At 45.5% G+C, this 16,042-nt stretch overlaps 1 protein-coding gene across 5 annotated transcripts in view; it reads left to right on the forward strand.

The window, feature by feature from the left end:
• adgrg6 (adhesion G protein-coupled receptor G6) overlaps positions 1 to 16,042 on the forward strand; it is a 194,312-nt gene that overhangs the window by 105,470 nt on the left and 72,800 nt on the right. For all 5 annotated transcript variants that reach the window (XM_061746280.1, XM_061746285.1, XM_061746284.1 and 2 more), the window contains 4 exons: positions 13,304 to 13,383; positions 13,468 to 13,514; positions 15,759 to 15,797; positions 15,895 to 16,034. In XM_061746280.1, the coding sequence (XP_061602264.1) occupies positions 13,304 to 13,383; positions 13,468 to 13,514; positions 15,759 to 15,797; positions 15,895 to 16,034 (306 nt within the window). The remainder of the gene's footprint in view (positions 1 to 13,303; positions 13,384 to 13,467; positions 13,515 to 15,758; positions 15,798 to 15,894; positions 16,035 to 16,042) is intronic.

The following is a 16,042-nucleotide window of genomic DNA, read 5'->3' on the forward strand; positions in this document are numbered from 1 at the left end:
TTATGCAGGTTCCTGGAAATGATGGGATTTTTCAAAACGTAGAGGGGGAAATATCCGTTTTTGTAAATACCCGGCTACGTGTAAACGTGGCCAAAGATGTAGCCCCCCCTGTTCTGCCTCTCCCTCCCTCTCCAAAGCCTTTTATCCTTTTTCCTTCACAGAGTTTCTGCTCCCTCCGGGTTCTGGGGGAGACGGCGGGTTCGGGTGATAAATATCACAACCTCGGTTCAACAAAGACAAAAAGTTGGAACACTGTGTAAAATGTAAAACAAAAAAAACAGAGTTTTATGCACAATAGAACACGGGAAAAACATATGAAACATCTAAACTGAGCAAAAGTTAGAAAAACGAGTGATGTCACCCCTGGAGGGGGTTTCCAAAGTCTGCCAGAAAATTGTGCTTTGATTTACGTCCATGTGGACGATCCCGCTAGCAGCGGCTGCTCCAGCCAGACCACACCAGAGCAGCAGTCCATAAAGTGCTAAATGCTAAGTAGCGACGGTGATGACAGCTAAAGAGATGTAGCTTCATATGAGGCGTAGAAAATCCTCCCGTACAAGCGCGTTAAATCCAGAGACGGATCTGTCTGAGCCGGATGTTTAATCCCCCGGCCGTCTGAACTTCGCCGCCACCCAGGATGGATTTTTATGTAGTTTTTCTTTATTAGTGCCCGAGCACTGACCTATTGTATCTGTAGGAATTTTTATCCCTCTCATTTTCCTTGTTTTCATTTTTCTTCCGACGAAATGAGGGTCTTTTTCCCCCCTAAACGTGCCCCAAAAGTCACCAAATTTTGCACAAGCCAGACCTTTTTTTATTTAATGGTTTGCATTAATGGCCGTGGCCTAATGGCTCAACAGCGCCCCCTAGAAAACTTTGTGCCTCAAGCCCCACAATACAGTTTGACGTACATGAACGAAAATCGGTACACACCTGTATCATGTCACAACTTAAAGAAAAGTCTCTTGGCGCCATGGCCGAAACCGAACAGGAAGTCGGCCATTTTGAATTACTAATTTTGGCACAATTTATGCCATTCCTTCGGCAGTTAATACGGCCCGAACCGTATCGTGAACCCAGGTGTGTTATACATCAAAATGTGCGTCTCCATCCTGCGACTACGCGCATTACTTTTCTCTTTCAAAAGCATTACTGTGGCGAAGCTAGACGCCAAAACGCGCGCCGACCCTTCGTCTGATTGGTTCAGACAGAAAAAACTTTGTGCCTCAAGCCCCATAATACGGTTTGACGTACATGAACGAAAATCGGTACACACCTGTATCATGTCGCAACTTAAAGAAAAGTCTCTTGGTGCCATGGCCCAAACCCAACAGGAAGTCGACCATTTTGAATTACTCAAGTCATTTTGGCACAATTTATGCCATTTCTCGGCAGTTAATACGAACCGAATCCCGAACCGTAACGTGCACCCAGGTGTGTTATACATCAAAATGTGCGTCTCCATCCTGCGACTACGCGCATTACTTTTCTCTTTCAAAAGCGTTACCGTGGCGAAGCTAGACGCCAAAACGCGCGCCGACCCTTCGTCTGATTGGTTCAGACAGAAAAAACTTTGTGCCTCAAGCCCCATAATATGGTTTGACGTACATGCACGAAAATCGGTACACACCTGTATCATGTCGCAACTTAAAGAAAAGTCTCTTGGTGCCATGGCCGAAACAGAACAGGAAGTCGGCCATTTTGAACATTCTGAATAAATCGCGCATTACTTTTCTCTTTCAAAAGCGTTACCGTGGCGACGCTAGACGCCAAAAAGCGCGCCCCCCTTCATCTGATTGGTCCATATTTGATAGTTCCTACTTTCTGCCATAACTTTTGAATAGTTGATATAAAGACTCGTGGGTGGTCTCATCGGACTCGGTATTGAGTACTTGAACATAATTGGTGAAAATTGCACGCGCGAGGGCCCGTTCATTGCTGCTTGCAGCTTTAATTTTTATTTTTTTTATTTGTTGCTGCCGTCAAATTTTAATGTGATCTATATTTCACACAAAATGGAAAAACCAAGTCTCACTTTCAACATCTGATATGGTTTCTGTGTTCTGCTGTGGATGAAATGTTAGAGTTTAACAGCTCTGGAAGTCATTGGACTTCTATTTCTCAGTGTTGCAGCATTTCTGGGGTTGAAATGTTCCTCCAATATCAGGGAAAAAAACATAAAAAGATCAGAATTGGAAGCCAGCGGGGTCTCCCACCAGAGCCGAGGAGTTTCTACCAGAGACGAGAGAGACACCTAGTGGCCGCTGGAGGGAACAGCAGGAGTTACAGGAGAAACATGAGAAATACAAGTTTAATTAATTGAAATTAATGTTCTCCACCACGGTGACTTTATGGAGCCGTTAAATCCACCTGAGCACGATCAGACTTCATAGACGCCCTGCAGCCAATCAGGACGGATTAATCCAGACCATTACCCAGGTCTGCAGGTCGTTCGTCCTGAAGGTTTCAGCAGAAAAACAACATCAAAAAGCATCAAAAGCATCAAAAACCCGTCAACTTAATCCCTCGTTTTCCCCTCGTCATTAATTTAACTTCATTTTATCACCAAAGAATGCTGTTTTTTTCCCTAATTGCTGTTTTTAATTGTTTTATTCTCTTTTTCTCTTATCTTGATTTTATTATTTCTGTTTCCTTTTAATTATCAAATGAATTATCGAACTGTAGCACTTTAGATTTTCAGTAATGTAAAGTGCATTATAAATAAAATGTATTATTATTATTATTATTATTATTATTATTATTATTATTATTATTATTATTTATTAATATCTTATTATTTATTATTATCATTAATAATAATAATTATTATTATTATTATTTATTTTCATTTATTTATTTTTTTTATTATTATTATTATTATTATTATTATTATTATTATTATCATCATCATCATCATCATTATCATTAATAATAATAATAATAATAATAATTACTATTATTATTATTATTATTATTATTATTATTATTATTATTATTATTAGGGCCCGAGCACCTTCAGTGCGAAGGCCCTATTGTATCTGTAGGAATTATTTGTATTTTTAGGGCCCGAGCACCTTCAGTGCGAAGGCCCTATTGTATCTGTAGGAATTTTTCTTTCTTTCTTTCTTTCTTTCTTTCTTTCTTCTGACGAAAGGAGGGCCTTTTTGCCCCCCTAAACGTGCCCAAAAAGTCACCAAATTTTGCATGCAAGTCAGGCCTGGCGAAAAATTTGATATTTAATGGTTTACATTAATGGGCGTGGCAAAATGGCTCAACAGCGCCCCCCGGAAAACTTTGTGCCTCAAGCCCCACAATACGGTTTGACGTACATGCACGAAAATCGCTACACACCTGTATCAGTACACAACTTAAAGAAAAGTCTCTTGGCGACATGGCCGAAACCGAACAGGATGTCAGCCATTTTGAATTAATCGTGTCACTTTGGCGCAATTTATGCCATTCCTTCGGCAGTTAATACGGCCCGAACCGTAACGTGCCCCCAAGTGTGTTATACATCAAAATGTGCGTCTCCATCCTGCGACAACACGCATTACTTTTCTCTTTCAAAAGCGTTACCGTGGCGACGCTAGACGCCAAAAAGCGCGCCCACCCTTCATCTGGTTGGTTCAGACAGAAAAAACTTTGCGCCTCAAGCCCCACAATACGGTTTGACGTACATGCATGAAAATCGGTACACACCTGCATCATGTTGCAACTTAAAGAAAAGTCTCTTGGCGCCATGGCCGAAACCGAACAGGAAGTCGGCCATTTTGAACATTCTGAATTAATCGCGTAATTTTGGAGCAATATGAGCCATTCCTTCGAGAATTAATACGGCCCGAACCGTAACGTACACCCAGGTGTGTTATACATCAAAATGTGCGTCTCTATCCTGCGACTACGCGCATTACTTTTCTCTTTCAAAAGTGTTACCGTGGTGATGCTAGACGCCAAAAAGCGCGCCCCCCTTCATCTGATTGGTCCATATTTGATAGTTCCCCAATAGTCACCATATTTTGCATGCAAGGCAGGCCTGGCGAAAAATTTGATATTTCATGGTTTGCATTAATGGGCGTGGCAAAATGGCTCAACAGCGCCCCCTAGAAAACTTTGTGCCTCAAGCCCCACAATACGGCTTGACGTACATGCACGAAAATTGGTACACACCTGTATCATGTCGCAACTTAAAGAAAAGTCTCTTTGTACCATGGCCGAAACCGAACAGGAAGTCGGCCATTTTGAATTAATTGTGTAATTTTGGCGCAATTTATGCCATTCTTTAGGCAATTAATACGGCCCGAACCGTAACGTGCACCCAGGTGTGTTATATATCAAAATGTGCATCTCAATCCTACGACTACGCGCATTATTTTTCTCTTTCAAAAGTGTTACCGTGGCGACGCTAGACGCCAAAAAGCGTGCCCCCCTTCATCTGATTGGTCCATATTTGATAGTTCTCCAAAAGTCACCAAATTTTGCATGCAAGCCAGGCCTGGCGATAAATTTGATATTTCATGGTTTGCATTAATGGGCGTGGCCTAACGGCTCAACAGCGCCCCCTAGAATACTTTTCTGTGCCATAACTTTTGAATGGTTTGACATAAAGAGTCGTGGGTGGTGTCATGGGACTTGGTATTGAGTCCTTGACCATAATTGGTGCAAATTAGCCCCGCCTCTTCTTCTGATTGGTTGTCCCGATTTTCTGCTATAACTTTTGAATGGTTTGACATAGAGCGTCGTGGGTGGTGTCATCAGATTCTGTATGGAGTCCTTGACCTTCATTGGCCTGAATTAGCCCCGCCCCTTCTTCTGATTGGTTGTCCCTTTTTTCTGCTATAACTTTTGAACGGTTTGATATAGGAAGTCATGGTGGTGTCATTTCTGATATGCTTATGGGGGGCGGTGGCGGTGAGTGCGAGGGCCCGTTCATCGCTGCTTGCAGCTTTAATTAGGGCCCGAGCACCTTCAGTGCGAAGGCCCTATTGTATCTGTAGGAATTTTTTTTTTTCTTTTTCTTTTTCTTTTTCTTCTGACGAAAGGAGGGCCTTTTTGCCCCCCTAAACGTGCCCAAAAAGTCACCAAATTTTGCATGCAAGTCAGGCCTGGCGAAAAATTTGATATTTAATGGTTTACATTAATGGGCGTGGCAAAATGTCTCAACAGCGCCCCCTTGAAAACTTTGTGCCTCAAGCCCCACAATACGGTTTGACGTACATGCACGAAAATCGCCACACACCTGTATCAGTACACAACTTAAAGAAAAGTCTCTTGGCGACATGGCCGAAACCCAACAGGAAGTCAGCCATTTTGAATTAATCGTGTCACTTTGGCGCAATTTATGCCATTCCTTCGGCAGTTAATACGGCCCGAACCGTAACGTGCACCCAGGTGTGTTATACATCAAAATGTGCGTCTCCATCCTGCGACAACACGCATTACTTTTCTCTTTCAAAAGCGTTACCGTGGCGACGCTAGACGCCAGAAAGCGCGTCCACCCTTCATCTGGTTGGTTCAGACCGAAAAAACTTTGCGCCTCAAGCTCCACAATACGGTGTGACGTACATGAACGAAAATCAGTACACACCTGTATCGTGTTGCAACTTAAAGAAAAGTCTCTTGGCGCCATGGCCGAAACCGAACAGGAAGTCGGCCATGTTGAACATTCTGAATTAATCGCGTAATTTTGGAGCAATATGAGCCATTCCTTTGAGAATTAATACGGCCCTAACCGTATCGTGAACCCAGGTGTGTTATACATCAAAATGTGCGTCTCCATTCTGCGACTACACGCATTACTTTTCTCTTTCAAAAGTGTTACCGTGGCGACGCTAGACGCCAAAAGGCGTGCCCCCCCTTCATCTGATTGGTCCATATTTGATAGTTCCCCAAAAGGCACCAAATTTTGCATGCAAGCCAGGCCTGGCGAAAAATTTGATATTTAATGGTTTACATTAATGGGCGTGGCAAAATGTCTCAACAGCGCCCCCTTGAAAACTTTGTGCCTCAAGCCCCACAATACGGTTTGACGTACATGCACGAAAATCGCCACACACCTGTATCAGTACACAACTTAAAGAAAAGTCTCTTGGCGACATGGCCGAAACCCAACAGGAAGTCAGCCATTTTGAATTAATCGTGTCACTTTGGCGCAATTTATGCCATTCCTTCGGCAGTTAATACGGCCCGAACCGTAACGTGCACCCAGGTGTGTTATACATCAAAATGTGCGTCTCCATCCTGCGACAACACGCATTACTTTTCTCTTTCAAAAGCGTTACCGTGGCGACGCTAGACGCCAGAAAGCGCGTCCACCCTTCATCTGGTTGGTTCAGACCGAAAAAACTTTGCGCCTCAAGCTCCACAATACGGTGTGACGTACATGAACGAAAATCAGTACACACCTGTATCGTGTTGCAACTTAAAGAAAAGTCTCTTGGCGCCATGGCCGAAACCGAACAGGAAGTCGGCCATGTTGAACATTCTGAATTAATCGCGTAATTTTGGAGCAATATGAGCCATTCCTTTGAGAATTAATACGGCCCTAACCGTATCGTGAACCCAGGTGTGTTATACATCAAAATGTGCGTCTCCATTCTGCGACTACACGCATTACTTTTCTCTTTCAAAAGTGTTACCGTGGCGACGCTAGACGCCAAAAGGCGTGCCCCCCCTTCATCTGATTGGTCCATATTTGATAGTTCCCCAAAAGGCACCAAATTTTGCATGCAAGCCAGGCCTGGCGATAAATTTGATATTTCATGGTTTGCATTAATGGGCGTGGCAAAATGGCTCAACAGCGCCCCCTTGAAAACTTTGTGCCTCAAGCCCCACAATACGGTTTGACGTACATGCACGAAAATCGCTACACACCTGTATCATGGCACAACTTAAAGAAAAGTCTCTTGGAGCCATGGCCGAAACCGAACAGTATGTCGGCCATTTTGAATAAATTGTGTCATTTTGGCGAAATTTATGCCATTCCTTCGGCAGTTAATTCAGCCCGAACTGTAACGTGCACCCAAGTGTGTTATACATCAAAATGTGCGTCTACATCCTGCGACACCACGCATTACTTTTCTCTTTCAAAAGTGTTACCGTGGCGACGCTAGACGCCAAAAGGCGCGCCCCCCCTTCATGTGATTGGTCCATATTTGATAGTTCTCCAAAAGTCACCAAATTTTGCATGCAAGCCAGATTTGGCGATAAATTTGATATTTCATGGTTTGCATTAATGGGCGTGGCCTAACGGCTCAACAGCGCCCCCTAGAATACTTTTATCTGCCATAACTTTTGAATGGTTTGACATAGGAAGTTGTGGGTGGTGTCATGGGACTCTGTAATGAGTCCTTAAGCTTCGTTGGCCTTAATTAGCCCCGCCCCTTCTTCTGATTGGTTGTCCCGATTTTCTGCTATAACATTGGAATGGTTTGACATAGAGAGTCCTGGGTGGTGTCATCAGATTCTTTATGGAGTCCTTGACCTTCATTGGCCAGAATTAGCCCCGCCCCTTCTTCTGATTGGTTGTCCCTTTTTTCTGCTATAACTTTTGAATGGTTTGACATAGGAAGTCCTGGGTGGTGTCTTTTCTGATATGCTTATGGGGGGCGGTGGCCGTGAGTGCGAGGGCCCGTTCATCGCTGCTTGCAGCTTTAATTTTTATTATTATTCTTATTATTTTTCTGACGAAAGGAGGGCCTTTTTGCCCCCCTAAACATGCCCAAAAAGTCACCAAATTTTGCACCCAAGCCAGGCCTGGCGAAAAATTTGATATTTAATGGTTTGCATTAATGGGCGTGGCAAAATGGCTCAACAGCGCCCCCTTGAAAACTTTGTGCCTCAAGCCCCACGATACGGTTTGACGTACATGCACGAAAATCGGTACACGCCTGTATCAGTACACAACTTAAAGAAAAGTCTCTTGGCGTCATGCCCGAAACCGAACAGGATGTCGGCCATTTTGAATTAGTCGTGTCATTTTGGCGAAATTTATGCCATTCCTTCGGCAGTTAATACGGCCCGAACCGTAACGAGCACCCAGGTGTGTTATACATCAAAATGTGCGTCTCCATCCTGCGACACCACGCATTACTTTTCTCTCTCAAAAGCGTTACCGTGGCGACACTAGACGCCAAAAAGCGCGCCCACCCTTCATCTGATTGGTTCAGACATAAAAAACTTTGCGCCTCAAGCCCCATAATACGGTTTGACGTACATGAACGAAAGTCGGTACACTCCTGTATCATGTTGCAACTTACAGAAAAGTCTCTTGGCACCATGGTCGAAACCGAACAGGAAGTCGGCCATTTTGAACATTCTGAATGAATCACGTAATTTTGGAGCAATATATGCCATTCCTTCGAGAATTAATATGGCCCGAACCGTATCATGAATCCAGATGTGTTATACATCAAAATGTGCGTCTCTATCCTGCGACTACGCGCATTACTTTTCTCTTTCAAAAGTGTTACCGTGGCGACGCTAGACGCCAACAAGCGTGCCCCCCCTTCATCTGATTGGTCCATATTTGATAGTTCCCCAAAAGGCACCAAATTTGGCATGCAAGCCAGGCCTGGCGATAAATTTGATATTTCATCGTTTGTATTAATGGTCGTGGCAAAATGGCTGAACAGCGCCCCCCGGAAAACTTTGTGCCTCAAGCCCCACGATACGGTTTGACGTACATGCATGAAAATCGCTACACACCTGTATCATGGCACAACTTAAAGAAAAGTCTCTTGGAGCCATGGCCGAAACCGAACAGGAAGTCGGCCATTTTGAATTAATTGTGTAATTTTGGCTAAATTTATGCCATTCCTTCGACAATTAATACGGCCCGAACCGTAACGTGCACCCAGGTGTGTTATACATCAAAATGTGCGTCTCCATCCTCCGACACCACGCATTACTTTTCTCTTTCAAAAGTGTTACCGTGGCGACGCTAGACGCCAAAAGGCGCGCCCCCCTTCATCTGATTGGTCCATATTTGATAGTTCTCCAAAAGTCATCAAATTTTGCATGCAAGCCAGGCTTGGCGATAAATTTGATATTTCATGGTTTGCATTAATGGGCGTGGCCTAACGGCTCAACAGCGCCCCCTAGAAAACTTTGTGCCTCAAGCCCCATAATACGGTTTGACGTACATGCACGAAAATCGCTACACACCTGTATCATGGCACAACTTAAAGAAAAGTCTCTTGGAGCCATGACCGAAACCGAACAGGAAGTCGGCCATTTTGAATTAATTGTGTAATTTTGGCTAAATTTATGCCATTCCTTCGACAATTAATACGGCCCGAACCGTAACGTGCACCCAGGTGTGTTATACATCAAAATGTGCGTCTCCATCCTCCGACACCACGCATTACTTTTCTCTTTCAAAAGTGTTACCGTGGCGACGCTAGACGCCAAAAAGCGCGCCCCCCCTTCATCTGATTGGTCCATATTTGATAGTTCTCCAAAAGTCATCAAATTTTGCATGCAAGCCAGGCCTGGTGATAAATTTGATATTTCATGGTTTGCATTAATGGGCGTGGCCTAACGGCTCAACAGCACCCCCTAGAATACTTTTTTCTGCCATAACTTTTGAATGGTTTGACATAAAGAGTCCTCGGTGGTGTCATGAGACTCGGTATTGAGTCCTTGACCATAATTGGTGAAAATTGGCCCCGCCCCTTCTTCTGATTGGTTGTCCCTATTTCCTGCTATAACATTTGAATGTTTTGACATAGAGAGTCGTGGGTGGAGTCATGGGACTCTGTAATGAGTCCTTGAGCTTCTTTGGCCTTAATTAGCCCCGCCCCTTCTTCTGATTGGTTTTCCCTTTTTTCTGCTATAACTTTTGAATGGTTTGACATAGGAAGTCGTGGGTGGTGTCATTTCTGATATGCTTATGGGGGGCGGTGGCCGTGAGTGCGAGGGCCCGTTCATCGCTGCTTGCAGCTTTAATTATTATTATTATTATTTTCCTGACAAAGTGAAGGCCTTTTTGCCCCCCTTAACATGCCCAAAAAGTCACCAAATTTTGCACCCTAGTCAGGCCTGGCGAAAAATTTGATATTTAAAGGTTTGCATTAATGGGCGTGGCAAAATGGCTCAACAGCGCCCCCTTGAAAACTTTGTGCCTCAAGCCCCACGATACGGTTTGACGTACATGCACGAAAATCGGTACACACCTGTATCATGGGACAACTTAAACAAAAGTCTCTTGGGGTCATGCCCGAAACTGAACAGGATGTCGGCCATTTTGAATTAGTCGTGTCATTTTGGCGAAATTTATGCCATTCCTTCGAAAGTTAATTCAGCCCGAACCGTAACGTGCCCCCAAGTGTGTTATACATCAAAATGTGCGTCTCCATCCTGCGACAACACGCATTACTTTTCTCTTTCAAAAGCGTTACCGTGGCGACGCTAGACGCCAAAAAGCGCGCCCACCCTTCATCTGATTGGTTCGACAGAAAAAACTTTGTGCCTCAAGCCCCATAATACGGTTTGACGTACATGAACGAAAATCGGTACACACCTGTATCATGTCGCAACTAAAAGAAAAGTCTCTTGGCGCCATGGCCGAAACCAAACAGGAAGTCGGCCATTTTGAACATTCTGAATTAATTGCGTAATTTTGGAGCAATATATGCCATTCCTTCGAGAGTTAATTCAGCCCGAACCGTATCGTGAACCCAGATGTGTTATACATCAAAATGTGCGTCTCCATCCTGCGACTACACGCATTACTTTTCTCTTTCGAAAGTGTTACCGTGGCGACGCTAGTCGCCAACAAGCGCACCCCCCCTTCATCTGATTGGTCCATATTTGATAGTTCCCCAAAAGGCACCAAATTTGGCATGCAAGCCATGCCTGGCGATAAATTTGATATTTCATGGTTTGCATTAATGGGCGTGGCAAAATGGCTCAACAGCGCCCCCCGGAAAATTTTGTGCCTCAAGCCCCACAATACGGTTTGACGTACATGCACGAAAATCGGTACACACCTGTATCATGGCACAACTTAAAGAAAAGTCTCTTGGAGCCATGGCCGAAACCGAACAGGATGTCGGCTATTTTGAATAAATTGTGTCATTTTGGCGAAATTTATGCCATTCCTTCGAGAATTAATTCAGCCCGAACCGTAACGTGAACACAGATGTGTTATACATCAAAATATGTGTCTCCATCCTGCGACACCACGCATTACTTTTCTCTTTCAAAAGTGTTACCGTGGCGACGCTAGACGCCAACAAGCGCACCCCCCTTCATCTGATTGGTCCATATTTGATAGTTCCCCAAAAGTCACCAAATTTTGCATGCAACACAGACGTGGCGATAAATTTGATATTTCATGGTTTGCATTAATGGGCGTGGCCTAACGGCTCAACAGCGCCCCCTAGAATACTTTTCTCTGCCATAACTTTTGAATGGTTTGACATAGGAAGTCGTGGGTGGTGTCATGGGACTCTGTAATGAGTCCTTAAGCTTCGTTGGCCTTAATTAGCCCCGCCCCTTCTTCTGATTGGTTGTCCCGATTTTCTGCTATAACTTTGGAATGGTTTGACATAGAGAGTCGTGGGTGGTGTCATCAGATTATTTATGGACTCCTTGACCTTCATTGGCCTGAATTAGCCCCGCCCCTTCTTCTGATTGGTTGTCCCTTTATTCTGTTATAACTTTTTAATGGTTTGACATAGGAAGTTGTGGGTGGTGTCATGGGACTCTGTAATGAGTCCTTAAGCTTCGTTGGCCTTAATTAGCCCCGCCCCTTCTTCTGATTGGTTGTCCCGATTTTCTGCTATAACTTTGGAATGGTTTGACATAGAGAGTCCCTCTTCCTGATTCAAACGTCTGCTGGCCCCGCCCCCCGACCAATCAGTGGCGAGTATGGTGATGACGGCCCCGCCCCCGACCAATCAGTGGCGAGTATGGTGATGACGGCCCCGCCCCCCAACCAATCAGTGGCGAGTAGGGTGATGACGGCCCCGCTCCCCGACCAATCAGCTCCCTGTAATATGGTGACATCAGAAATAGACCCGTGCTCAGCCCGGTTAGAACCTCGGTAGAATGGTTACAGAAAAAGTAATAAAAATAGTAGTGTTTTACTAATATTTATACCTTACAAATATTTAAAAAATTAGGAAAAAAAATTTCCAGACATTTTATCGCTATGTTGGTCTCTCTTAATGCAGTAAGTCGAAGTGAAAGGGATAGCTGAGACATAGCTCAGCCACAGCATTGTGGTCTTTGGTGCCAGAAGTTGAGAGTTCGAGCCTGGCTGTACCTATGATGAAATTTTTTGTCAGCAATTTTTGTGTTTTTTTTACATCAAAATGTGCGTCTCTGTCCTGCAACGACGCACATTACTTTTCTCTTTCAAAAGTGTTACCGTGGCGACGCTAGACGCGAAAGAGCGCGTCCCCTTCATCTGATTGGTACATATTTGATAGTTCTCCAAAAGTCACCAAATTTTGCATGCAAGCCAGGCCTGGTGATAAATTTGATATTTCATGGTTTGCATTAATGGGCGTGGCCTAACGGCTCAACAGCGCCCCCTAGAATACTTTTCTCTGCCATAACTTTTGAATGGTTTGACATAAAGAGTCGTGGGTGGTGTCATGGGACTCGGTATTGAGTCCTTGACCATAATTGGCCTGAATTAGCCCCGCCCCTTCTTCTGATTGGTTGTCCCGATTTTCTGCCATAACTTTTGAATGGTTTGACATAGAGAGTCGTGGGTGGTGTCATCAGACTCTGTATGGAGTCCTTGACCTTCATTGGCCTGAATTAGCCCCGCCCCTTCTTCTGATTGGTTGTTCCTTTTTTCTGCTATAACTTTTGAATGGTTTGACATAGAGAGTCGTGGGTGGTGTCATTTCTGATATGCTTATGGGGTCGGTGGACGTGAGTGCGAGGGCCCGTTCATCGCTGCTTGCAGCTTTAATTATTATTATTATTATTAAGCCGTTGGTGATTTAAAAAGTTCACGACTGGAAATAAACGTGGTTTTAATTTGACAGAATCTCATTTAGACGTGAAAAAGTAAAGTTTCCTCTGCTGGTTTTTTATCCGGAGCCTCCTGGTTCTCCTGGTTCTGCTGGTTCTCCTATTTCTATTGGTTCTCCTGGTTCTCTTGGTTCTCCTGGTTCTCCTGGTTCTCTTGGTTCTCTTGGTTCTCCTGGTTCTCTTGGTTCTCCCGGTTCTCCTGGTTCTCTCCTGCTCTGCCGCTCGGTGCTGCCGTGGGTGAAGGAACTGCTTCTAAACTTTCTGAATTCACCTTTTCTCCTCCCCCGTCCTCCCGTCCTCTCTCCCCCCACAGAGGGCTTGTTCTACCGGGTCTCCTTCCTGGCCCAGTCCCGGCTGGACCTGCAGGACGTGGAGCGAGCAGCCGTCGTCTGGGTAAGACCCGACTCTGGGACGTCACTCGGTTCTGGACCAGAACCAGAACTCTGAGCCGTGATCTGATTGGTTTTCTTTGTCCAGCTGAACCAGACCTTCCAGAACTGGACCCACGTGGTGGACGAGCTCAGGTATGAATGAATGAATGAATGAACGGACGGACGGACGGACGAACGAACGAACGTTTGAATGAACGAATTAACAAACGTTTGAATGAACGAACGGACGGACGCATGAACGAACGTTTGAACGAACGTTTGAACGAACGTTTGAACGAACGAACGTTTGAATGAACGTTTGAATGAACGAACGAATGAACGAACGAACGAACAAACGTTTGAACGAACGAACGAACGTTTGAATGAACGAACGAACGAACGTTTGAACAAAAGAACTAACGTTTGAACGAACGAAAGAACGTTTGAATGAACGAACGAACGAACGTTTGAACGAACGAACGAACGTTTGAACGAACGAACGTTTGAACGAACGAACGTTTGAACGAACGTTTGAACGAATGAACGAACGAACGAACGAACGAACAAACGTTTGAATGAATGAACGAATGAACGAACGAACGTTTGAACGAACGTTTGAACGAACGAACAAACGTTTGAACGAATGAACGAACGAACGAACGTTTGAACGAACGTTTGAACGAACGAACGTTTGAATGAACGAACGAACGTTTGAACGAACGAACGAACGTTTGAATGAACGAACGAACGAACGAGCGAACGAACGAACGAACGAACGAAAACCTTTATTGTCCCCGTAGGGAGATTCGAACGAACGTTTGAACGAACGAACGTTTGAACGAACGTTTGAACGAATGAACGAACGAACGAACAAACAAACGTTTGAACGAATGAACGAATGAACGAATGAACGAACGAACGAACGAACGAACGAACGTTTGAACGAACGTTTGAACGAACGAACGTTTGAATGAACGAACGAACGTTTGAACGAACGAACGAACGTTTGAATGAACGAACGAACGAACGAACGAGCGAACGAACGAACGAACGAAAACCTTTATTGTCCCCGTAGGGAGATTCGAACGAACGTTTGAACGAACGAACGTTTGAACGAACGAACGTTTGAACGAACGTTTGAACAAATGAACGAACGAACGAACGAACGAACAAACGTTTGAATGAATGAACGAATGAACGAACGAACGTTTGAACGAACGTTTGAACGAATGAACGAACGAACGAACGAACGAACGAACAAACGTTTGAACGAATGAACGAACGAACGAACGAACGAACGAACGAACGAACGTTTGAACGAACGAACGTTTGAATGAACGAACGAACGTTTGAACGAACGAACGAACGTTTGAATGAACGAACGAACGAACGAACGAACGAGCGAACGAACGAACGAATGAACGAACGAAAACCTTTATTGTCCCCGTAGTGAGATTCTAGTTAACATAAGTTAAAAAGAGTTAAGTTAAAAAGCATAGTAGATTAGTTGGAAATAAAAACAGTTTAAGAGAATAAAAGTCCAGTACATGTGCAAGAGCAAGTATTGTGCAAAAAGTGCAAGTGTGCACAAACACCAGTCCTCAGATCCCCCCCCGTCTGGTGGTCCGTTGGCAACGCCGGGTTGTGGAGCCTAGTGGCCACCGGCACAAATGACTGGCCAAAACGCTTGGTGCTCTGGCGGGGTGGACAAGTCTGTGGCTGAAGGTTCCTCCTCCCCTACAGTTCACCAGGGGGGGGGGGTGGGATGGTCCATGATGCTGCAGCTTCCTCCTTGTCCTTAGTTCTGCCACCACCTCCAGACTGTCCAGGCTGCTCCCACTACAGAGCCAGCTGCCTTCACCAGTTTATTGATCTTGGCTGCCCCTGCCGCGCTGCCCCTGCCGCGCTGCCCCTGCCGCGCTGCCCCTGCCGCGCTGCCCCTGCCGCACTGCCCCTGCCCCTGCCCCTGCCGCGCTGACGCTGCCGCGCTGCCCCTGCCGCGCTGACGCTGCCCCTGCCGCGCTGCCCCTGCCCCTGACGCTGCCCCTGCCGCGCTGCCCCTGCCCCTGCCCCTGATGCTGCCCCTGCCGCGCTAACGCTGCCCCTGCCGCGCTGCCCCCCAAACATGCCGCCGCAAAAAAGAGGGCACTGGCAACGACTGCAGCAGCTACAGACATTAAAAGACCGTAGCCTCCTTAAGAAGAATAGTCGGCTCTGCCCCTTCTTGTCTCGGTGTTGAAATGGGGGTGGGAATCCTCTTACTCCTCCCAAAATCCACCACCATCTCCTTTGTCTTGGTGGTGTTAAGCTAAACCTGCTAACATCCATCCCAGAGGAACAATATTCTTCTGTTGCTGGATGTTAAAAGCTCATGTCATCACTTCTCTTCTTCTGCAGCGTTCGGCCCGCCATGTCCTCAGGAGGAACTCCCACCAGGTAAAACCCGGTCTTCCCCGTCTCCCGTCCGTGTCCAGGACCCGGTATTGATCCGTTTTGATCCTGTATCGGTGTTTCCTGTTCTCTCCGTCCTCAGCTACTCCTTCCAGGCGTTGCTGCTGATCTCCAACCAGAGTCTGGGTGAAGACGGCCTGCTAGCGCGGCTAACCGGCGCTCCGGTGCCGCCGGCCGCCGGCCTGGATCTCCAGTCCAAGTCCGTCAGCGTCCAGCTCATCGGTCAGACA

The sequence above is a fragment of the Cololabis saira genome, chromosome 18 (assembly GCF_033807715.1).
Source record: "Cololabis saira isolate AMF1-May2022 chromosome 18, fColSai1.1, whole genome shotgun sequence".
Taxonomy (NCBI): Eukaryota; Metazoa; Chordata; class Actinopteri; order Beloniformes; family Belonidae; genus Cololabis; species Cololabis saira.